At 34.1% G+C, this 9,506-nt stretch overlaps 2 protein-coding genes across 2 annotated transcripts; one reads left to right on the forward strand and one right to left on the reverse strand.

The window, feature by feature from the left end:
• Positions 1–723: 723 nt before the first annotated feature.
• LOC128185969 (uncharacterized) lies at positions 724–2,338 on the forward strand. The gene is made up of 2 exons (XM_052855689.1): positions 724–1,325; positions 1,428–2,338. Exons 1-2 carry the CDS (start codon positions 829–831, stop codon positions 2,317–2,319), a joined length of 1,389 nt encoding a protein of 462 aa, XP_052711649.1. The 5' UTR covers positions 724–828; the 3' UTR covers positions 2,320–2,338.
• A 1,362-nt stretch (positions 2,339–3,700) lies between these two features.
• Positions 3,701–9,212, reverse strand: LOC128185968 (uncharacterized). Its single transcript, XM_052855688.1, has 6 exons — positions 8,600–9,212; positions 7,300–7,761; positions 6,260–7,064; positions 5,824–6,111; positions 5,090–5,211; positions 3,701–4,735 (listed from the first exon to the last, which is right to left on the reverse strand). The coding sequence occupies exons 1-4, from the start codon at positions 9,077–9,079 to the stop codon at positions 5,888–5,890; spliced, it is 1,971 nt and encodes a 656-aa protein (XP_052711648.1). The 5' UTR covers positions 9,080–9,212; the 3' UTR covers positions 3,701–4,735; positions 5,090–5,211; positions 5,824–5,887.
• Between the last annotated feature and the right edge of the window lie 294 nt (positions 9,213–9,506).

Here is a 9,506-nt window from a genome sequence, read left to right on the forward strand (position 1 = left end):
AATGTTAGAACGTTACAGATAACTAGCATGTAAATTTTACAGTCCGAGATTTTACATATAGTGAAATAAAAAAAAATAAATGTGGCAATAATACGCTTCCAAAGTAAATCTCTTAACATTTTTTAGTATAAAAATATTTAGGGTCAAGTTTATTTCCTGTTTAAACAAACAAAATAAGAATTTTGTCATTACATAAAGCACGTATTATAGACACGATTTAGCTATTGAAGATGGTGGAATTTCTAAACGTTCTTTTTTTAATGTACTAGTACCAGATTGGGCTTAAATGTAGGTATACCCAATACATTATTCGTTTGTTTTAGAAAGCCGGATCTGTCCTTTTTTAAAAATTGGTAATAAAAATAAAATAAGTCGATCATTTTAACGAGATACTTATACCTTAAAAGTATATCGTCAAATAAGATACTTGCGTATTTTCCGTCAGAGCGAGTAAGTTTGGGTTTTTCCTCATTTGTTTTGTCATTTTAGAAACATGAATACATACATATATACGCCTTAAAGTTAATAAGCTCAAGGGTCACTTAAAATGACGTAATTCTGTACACAAACTTTTACTCATACATCATTTAATTTCCTCTGTTGTCGATTGAAGTAGAAGGTCTAGGAACACAGACACCTGTTTGGCGATTAAATTTATCCTTACAGTGTTATTTTTATTCTCTATAGGGTGATCATCGTCGGATACCCACGGGTGATCGCGTCTTTTACTTATCACCCGTGGGCAAACCAGCCGAAATATCGTTGTAAGTTAATTGATATTCATGGATCATTTGATTGGTCATCATATGATTCCATCGCAAAACCTCGATGGCATTTCAACCAATCAGAATTCTTATAACGTATCAGTGTTCGGCTATCGTATACATGGCGGGCATGTTTCAAAATGTGTGTAAAAGGTTCAGTTTAGATGCGTTAAAACCTTTCCAGGAGGAAACAATTACACAGCTTTTGAAAGGCAGGGATTCATTTCTTTCCGTTAAAACAGGCGGTGGCAAAAGTATTTGCTATCAAGGTTTCCAGCTGATGTGGACGGAATTGAACGGATGCGAATGCAGTGTTTTGATAGTTTCGCCATTGCTTTCGATAATGAAAGAACAATGTGAATACTTGAAATCTTGTGATTTTACCTCAACGTATATTGGCAGAGATAGTAGCGAAGACATAGACATTCTCAATGGTAATTTTCAATTCCTGTTTGCTTCACCGGAATCCATTTTGTCTGTAAATAAGTGGAGGGACATGCTCGTTGCTAGCAAACATTTCAAACTGTTCGTCGTCGATGAGGCCCATACTGTATTGCATTGGTAAGAAAATTTTATTCCAACGGTATATTACACACGTAATAAATATCCCTTACAAGATGTTTTACTATTTATTGCACAAGATTTCAATGTGTATATTTTTAGGGGTGAAAGTGAAATCGAGATGGAGCCTTTCCGTATCTGGTACAGCAAGCTAGGCGAAATCAGATCCCTAATACAGTGTCCTGTCCTGTTGATAACTGCAACAGCTAACAGATCAGCTCGAATGGAAATGCAGAAGAAGTTTTGCATGATAGATTGTCATGAAATTATTCAAAATCCTGATAGAGAAAATATCAAGCTGTTTGTTCATAAATTTAAGAGCACAGTTTCACATGGAGACATTTTCTACTTTCTTATTCACTTGTTAAAAAAGGACAAAGAACTGTGTGAAAGATTTTTGATATTCTGTCCTTCAATTAAAACATGCAGTGAATTATTTTCTGCCTTTAGGATGAAACTTGGGCATATCATTAAGCATGTTGACATGTTTCATTCACAATCACCAGACACAGTTAAAGAAAAGATTAAAGAAGACATGAGTGTAGAGAGTGGTAACATCAGAGTTTTAGTTGCAACAAGTGCAGCAGGGATGGGGGTGAATTTCAGATCGGTTAAATATGTTATAAATTATGGACCTCCCAAAGATATGGATGGATTTGTCCAACAGTTCGGTAGAGCAGGTCGTGATGGAGGAGTGGCCATGGCCTTGTTACTTTTTAATGGTAAACAGTGTAGAAAATTGGATGAAGACATGAAAACCTATACTCAAAATAAAGAAACTTGTCGTAGGGACATCATACTTTCAGCATACAAATCAAAATCTGACCCCAAAAGATTAAGGCACATGTGCTGTGATATTTGTGATGTCCAATGTGATTGTAATAGTACTGACTGTTCAAATTTTAAACATCCATTTTATAAATACGAATTGCCTGTGTGTTCTTCAGATTCTGATAATAGTGCTGACGACATGTTTGACGACGATTCAGATTAAAACAAATCATTTCATTATATTCCTGGTTTTGTTTTCTATTTCATTTAAAGGTATGGTGACATAAAGTGAAGAATGCTTATTTTTCTACCGCAGCAAAATTGAAGAAAAATAAACATTATTCAAGTACATTGAAAATATTTAGAACAAAAATAAAAAATAAGTATCTTCACTTTGGAAAAATTTCAAATTTTGTTGCATTAGACAGCATTTCTTCACTATATGTCCTGTTATTGATATTGCAGTAAAATGAGAAAAAACATCCTTAGGTTGTACAAATTTTAATAATATACATAATCTGAGGTAGATCCAAAGTATGCATGTCAAAACAAGGGTTAATTTAGGATATATTAAGGAATCAGTCATACTATTTGGCTACCGACACTCTAAAATGCATATGATAAGTGTAAATACTTGGTCAATACATAAAAAATGAGACCTAAAAGGCTATAATATGAGGTAAAGCTTAATTCATTATGCTCATCATACTTGCCAACCTCCAACATGTGAAAATCTGGTCATGACCAGATTTGGAAAGTAAAAAATCTGGTCATAGCGCGTAACGACATTCACGACATATTTACCATGCATTTCATAGGTATATACAATAGAAATATGTGTTAAAAACTTATGTGTAATGCTTTATTGCAAAGAAGCATTTTAACTAACAGTTGCTGATTTTGAATTTTGCAAAGTGATCTGACACAGAAAATGGTAGGTTGTGTTCAGCTAAAAAAAATGCAAAAAGAGTTTCTGCTACATTAACCTTGCTTTTGAACTCTGTAAATGATGGCATGAAAGTTGTAAGTGACTTGGAAGAGTTATGTGTATTAAAAAGCATCCTATACATGACTTAGCGTTTTTGAATGTTCAGTCAGATCATTTTGGGCACAAAATCCAATATTCTAATGTGCGTTATATAGAACATAAAAGCCTCGTTTTGTACTCGATTACTTTGTTTTACTTATGGGAATTCATTTTCCCAGATATGTTGATAGGTACAAAAATATCGTTTTCTTTTTGTTGGTTTTGATTCCGCTGGCCCCGATGAAGACCTTTTCTTATTGGAAGCCATCACACTTAATGATTTAAACCTTCGCTTAGTCAAAACAACTCACGATAATAATTACACATAATGTGTCTGTTATAGCCATCGGCATTGTTTACGTGTTACGTAAATACAAGCTCAGCTTGGGTTCATAACTGGAAGTCAAACGCGCAACGTAATTTACGAACCAAATCCGGAAATCGGGAGATTTTCGGGTTGTTCGACAAAAATCGGGTGAAAAGCATGACCCGCCGGGTCATAAAAAATAATCGGGTGAAGGGTTGAAAAATCGGGTGTGACCCGACGAAATCGGGTCAGTTGGCAAGTATGATGCTCATAGATGTATCTATATATTGTAATTACATAAGAAAACTTGCAACATTCTTTTGAGCTTTAATCCAGTTGTGCAAGTCTTCACTATTAATAGAATACAATGGCTCCTTAAAATTTGAAAAACTTTCCCATTTTAAATCTTTCACCTGTCCTTTTTGTCGCAATACTTTCACAATTGTAACAATATCACCTGTTTTGTCAACTGTTGGTCTCGTACTCCTTGATTTTACAGTTTTAGTACTTTTCATTAACTGATCTTTTATTCCATCTACTACTTGTGTTGTCATACAAATTAGCCTTGCAGATTGAAAGGATTTGTTTGCACCTTGTGTGTTTAACTGAGATTTAATATTGTGTACCTGTATCTCTACACAATTATCATTCGGAATATTGTTTTTAATTCCACCTTTCAAGTTAACGGTCATGTTCCATTTATACTCAAAGCTTTCTTTGGTATCTAGTATGGCAATTATGTATGTAATCATTCGCCAAAGCCAAATTTTATATTTTGAGTGTTTTACTGCAGAAGCATACAGCCATTCCATATAAGCATTGCGTACAATTCTTTCACCATCACCCATTTGATAAGCATTGCATGTATCTCTTAACAATAAAGACATTAAAAGAAAGCAATGAACAGGATTTGAATCTGCATCCATATTTTCAACACTACAAAACTTCCAGCAATGTTTTTTTTCTAAATGTTTCTTGAACCAACCAGATTTGTAGTATGTTTTAGCACAAAGAGGACACTCGTACAAGTCTTCATTTTTCATAGCTTCCATCTGGGAATCATTCTGATCCAAAGCCTGTAAGTTTTCTCGCAAATGGTGTATTGTTCCAAAATCACAAAAACCTAAAGATTCGACCACTTTATTTGCGGCATGGAGAACCCAGTCAGCCTTTTCTTGATCATTCATCATAGAAAACACAGGTGCATCTACAGGTGTTGAACTGATGTCATCCATGTCCATGGTATCCAGGAAAGCTCCTACAATGTACCCATCCGTGACGTCATCAATGAACTGGTGATGTGGCCTAAAATTTTAAGATTTTTGAATACGTTAAAACTGATATGCATATAACATAATGTACATTTATACACAGGGTATAGAGCTTTGTCTTCATATATACACACAATAAAGAAACAAAAATGCACTGAACAATAGATTAAACAAACTAACAACAATTTCTATACCATTAATAATTTCCCTACTGTTAGTGTCTGATACCCATAGGTAATCACACCTTCCTCATCGACCATGGATGATGAGTAAAAGATATGATCATCTGTGGATATCTGGCAATGTAAACAGTATTAATGCAAAAATGGGGTTGTTTTTTTTTTTACATATATTAATTGTTTGCAATAGTTTGCAACAATTACAGTACCTGAATTTATTGATTACTTCATCAGGTCCTGAAACATCTCTTCTGTTTATGAGATTGCGAAGTTGGTATAATGTCCCAACATCTGATGAGCTTTTTTCTTTGTAGAAGAGTTGGTAAATGCTCTGTAGAAATAAAAGTTAATGGCAAATTATTGTAAAGTTTACCTTATTCCTCTTCATCTAGAATTACAAACATTAAAATTTATTGTAAACATAAAAAAAAACAGCAAAAAAGTAACCCTCTCAATTTCATGGGCATCTGTTAAATACCCGGTAGGTTTAAAATCAACCCCTCCACCCAATAATAAATTCATTGAAGTCTGTCTACATATTATCAAAAAAGCAATACCACAAAATTGAGAGATGATGTTAAACCAAAATAAAATTATCATGCATTTGAAAAGTAAAGTAATATCTAATATGGCAATGTCTTTAAAACAAATTGCATTTTTTCAAAATTAACATTTTAAATCAATTTGAATTACTACATGTGTTATAAAGGCTTGGTTTATGTTATAACAATTTATCAATAAATTTTCTTATTTTTACACATAAAAACTGTCCTCAATGGACCAGTGATTTCTCTAGAAATAATTCCATTTTTCTGGGGAGGGGGGGGGGGGGTTGGGTTGTCCTAGAGGGAGGTATAGACACGATTGCCAGTCTAGATCAACACACAACAATAATAGTCAGTTAGTAAAACACAAACACAAATGAAAACAAAGAAAAACTTACATGTGAACAAGGTGAAAAATAAACTTCAAACTTTTTGAACTGTCAACTTTTGAAACATCCACGCTCAGTATACCAAAAGAAAGTTCATTTCCCTGTGCAATCCCTCTGGCCTGTGAATTAATCCACTAAGGCTCTCAAATTCAGATGGGACATTCTGCATGGCCTCCTGCGCAGAAAAAGCTCTCTCATTCGTCAGAACGTCTCCACCGAACACAATTCTTTCTGGCGTTTCATTGTCTACATGTGGAACTGCTAGGTGATGGATTCTTTGAAGTATAGTAATCATGCCTAAATAATAAAAGATAATGAAAAATATTTTCTTAGAGAGTGTGAAGATCTAATTTTAAGAAATGTTCTCTCACTGTCATATTAAAACATGTATATGCACATAGAAAAAATTCCAGTACATTTAATTTTTTCTTATTTTTAATTATACCTTGAGAAGAATTCTCACTGGCTTCAATTAGGTTACAATTGAGAAAAATAGACTTCTCCTTTGTCTTCTCCATGTATGGATGTGCAATATAAGTTGGAAAGCTTACACTTGCAGGTTTCAAAAATTCAATATACTTCAGCAGGATGTGAGATACATGGAAAACAATGTTTTTACAAAGGCTGTCAGTCTGTACCATCGATGGTATCCAACTATTTGTTGGTACACGTAAAACATCATTTCTTTCTCTCAACATATCGGGCGGTAAATTCAAGTCCTCTGCTGTAATTCGTTTTTGCTTGGCCATGACTAGGAACCAGTGTAAGCTCTTGCGCTGTTTCTCCATGGTCATCTTTGCTGGACTGATCGTGACGTCCAAATTATCCCCAAGAATTTCTATTGGCTTTGGTTTTGAAATAATGTTCTGAACTAAATGATCTCCTGTATCAGATTTATCATTAATTTCACATGCAGCAGAAAAAAGCAAATTGTTTTCTGCACTACTTTCAGTTCTACCAGTATGGTACTGTGTTTTGTCTGCTTCACTTTCAACAACAGCAGCATGGCACGGTAAGCCTTGTGTCTCACTGTCTCCACAAGCAGCAAGCGAAGTTACTTCTGTATCACTTTCAAGCCCTGCAGTAGGAGACAGTCCTGAAGCATTCCTTGTGAACTCTTGTTTGTGATTTACATATGTTGAAACTGTTTCCATAATCTGTTTTTCTTGCTGTTTCACAAGTTGTTTTTTCTTTTTCATTATGCTTGTAGGCGACACAACTACACCAAGATCATGAAGTATTTTCAAACCCTGAAAAGATAAACAATTTAATCAATCCATGAGTGTTGAACTTGAAATTTTAACTTTTTAATTACAGTACTGTGCATGTACTATTTTGTTTTGTATCTGTTTCAGCAAAATAATGTATATTGTGTGGAAGTTTAACTCAATTTGTAATAATTCAAATGACTTGTATTTTAAGTATTGAGTTTCAGTCCCATTTTTACATTCATGAATATAATGTCAAACATTAAAAATCTATCACCTCTTTGGTCATTCCACATTTGTCTGCGATAAGTCCTAAGATATACTGCAGCTGATTAAGTCCTTGGGATCTTGTGTAAAGTAATATAGCTGCAGAGGTTATCACACCAGGCAACTTTTTCTTGGTTCTCAAATCCAGGTTAGCCGCACCACATAGAATATTATGCAAGTAAGGAGCTTTGGCTTGAAATTCATGAGAAACAGCTGTCCAATCAAATTTAAGAAGGTTTTCTGAACTTTGATTTTGGAAGACATTTCCATTTCTTCTAACAAGAACATTAATTTCTTTCTGAATCTCTTTTTTCACAACATTCACAATAGCATCCTTGTATTTATCATTTTTCCTGTAATGTTTCATAATTGCTTCAGGTTTCTTGCTGTTCATCATAGCTTTCAAGGCTGATTTTTCAGGTTCAGTGTTAACATACTTAGAGCGTTCACCATGTGGGTACTTGACTGTGATCTATCAAAAAATAAATAAATGAATTGTTGATCTTTACAAGACGTACTGTACATATGCTGGTATATGTTCATATCTAAGTGAACTTTGCCAAGGATCAAGAGGTCATAATATGAGGCCACAATGATCATTGCACATTTTATAATTGCTTATTTTATTTTTGATATTCTATTATGTATGTACCAGGTATATAAAACATGATATTGAACATGTTGAATACAGTAAATTTATTTGTCAATTTTAATAATCTGATTTTCTCAAGATAACAATGATAAAAAGTTGACCAATTTGAATTTGTTTGATAGTCATAGATATCAAATCTCCTGCTTTTTATGCTATAATTTAAAGTCTATGAAATAAAACATTGAACATGTGTACTGGTGTGCGACCAGTTCTCACCAAGTACCGCTTCTGGCTAGTACATTTTCTAAAATCTAAAATCTAATCTTCTCGCCAGTACATATTTAAAATCTATGAAATAAAATGTTGTATCTGTGTACTGGTGTGCGACCAGTTCTCACCAAGTACCATTTCTCGCCAGTACTTTGTGACGTCATTTTTTGTTTATAATTTTATGTGACAGTGTGTTGATTAAATGATGTCACAATGTACTGGCAAGAAATGGTACATAGCGAGAACTGGTCGCACGTCAGTAGTTTTACGGAATGATTATGGTACAAAATGACTCCTAGTAAAATCATGGAGACGAAGAATAATTGTTTCATAGTTCCTACCATTTTTGTACTCAATATTGTATAATATTTAAAATATTTGATTTTTGCAATAGCATTATAATATATATATATACATGCAAAATGTAAACCAAGTGCGCTATATTTACCTTAACATCAAAATCTTCTCGTGGTTGTTTTGTCTGCGTTGACCTTGTGACTTGAGTTACAACCCTTTTCTCTGGTGTGACTTTAGGTGCAGGACTACATTTACGGGTTGGTGTGGAAAATAAACTTTTCTTGAGCCTTGACCTTGGTGTCGGCGTTTGTTTAACTAACGGTCTTTTTTCCCCTCTTCTAGGCGTACTTACACACTGTTGAACAATGCCCGGCATTGCTTTGAGTGTCGCTAAAAGTTTGTCGCGTTCTTCTGTTAACGACACAACTTTCGTCTCAATGTCCCCATTTAATTTCCTTATTCTGTTCAGTTTATTCACACACTGATTGCAAAGAACGCCAGTCATAGCTATTCCCAGTATTTTGAAAATATTTCCATAGTGATCTTGGCTAATATTTGATGCTAAGGACCTGTAAGACTTATCCCGGATATTTTTCTTACAAAATCCACACGTCTTCATGGGCGCCGCCATTGTTGCATGTTTAGTTAACAACAAAACGTATTTTCAAAACTGAAGAGTTCCAAATTTACTATCAGATTTTCTGATTGGTTGTTCAATATGAACGAATTTGCATATTTTACAGCGATATTTCGGCTGGTTTGCCCACGGGTGATAAGTAAAAGACGCGATCACCCGTGGGTATCCGACGATGTAGGGTGATATAGTATTACATAAACAAGCGCCTATGTTTAGCATTGTAATAAGCTCTTCTTTTGATGTAAAAACTTTGAGTTTGAGGCATCTTGGTTTTCATTTTACTATTTAGTATGGCCAGAAAAAAAATATCATCTTTGACTTTTTTTTATTACGTCGTCTGTTCTCGATTAAATAAATATGAACACGTAAATTATAGCGCTTTTAAAGCGATATTTACATATTTTTCTTATGTCTGACAAAA

This window comes from Crassostrea angulata, chromosome 5, assembly GCF_025612915.1.
Source record: "Crassostrea angulata isolate pt1a10 chromosome 5, ASM2561291v2, whole genome shotgun sequence".
Classification (NCBI taxonomy): Eukaryota; Metazoa; Mollusca; class Bivalvia; order Ostreida; family Ostreidae; genus Magallana; species Magallana angulata.

Coding starts and splice junctions, on each gene's coding strand:
- LOC128185969 (XM_052855689.1), top strand. CDS start 829: ATGGCATTTCAACCAATCAGAATTCTTATAACGTATCAGTGTTCGGCT. Junction 1,326..1,427: donor GCCCATACTGTATTGCATTG/GTAAGAAAATTT, acceptor GTATATTTTTAG/GGGTGAAAGTGAAATCGAGA.
- LOC128185968 (XM_052855688.1), bottom strand. CDS start 9,079: ATGGCGGCGCCCATGAAGACGTGTGGATTTTGTAAGAAAAATATCCGG. Junction 7,762..8,599: donor GAGAAGATTTTGATGTTAAG/GTAAATATAGCG, acceptor ATTTTTTGATAG/ATCACAGTCAAGTACCCACA. Junction 7,065..7,299: donor AATGTGGAATGACCAAAGAG/GTGATAGATTTT, acceptor TTATCTTTTCAG/GGTTTGAAAATACTTCATGA.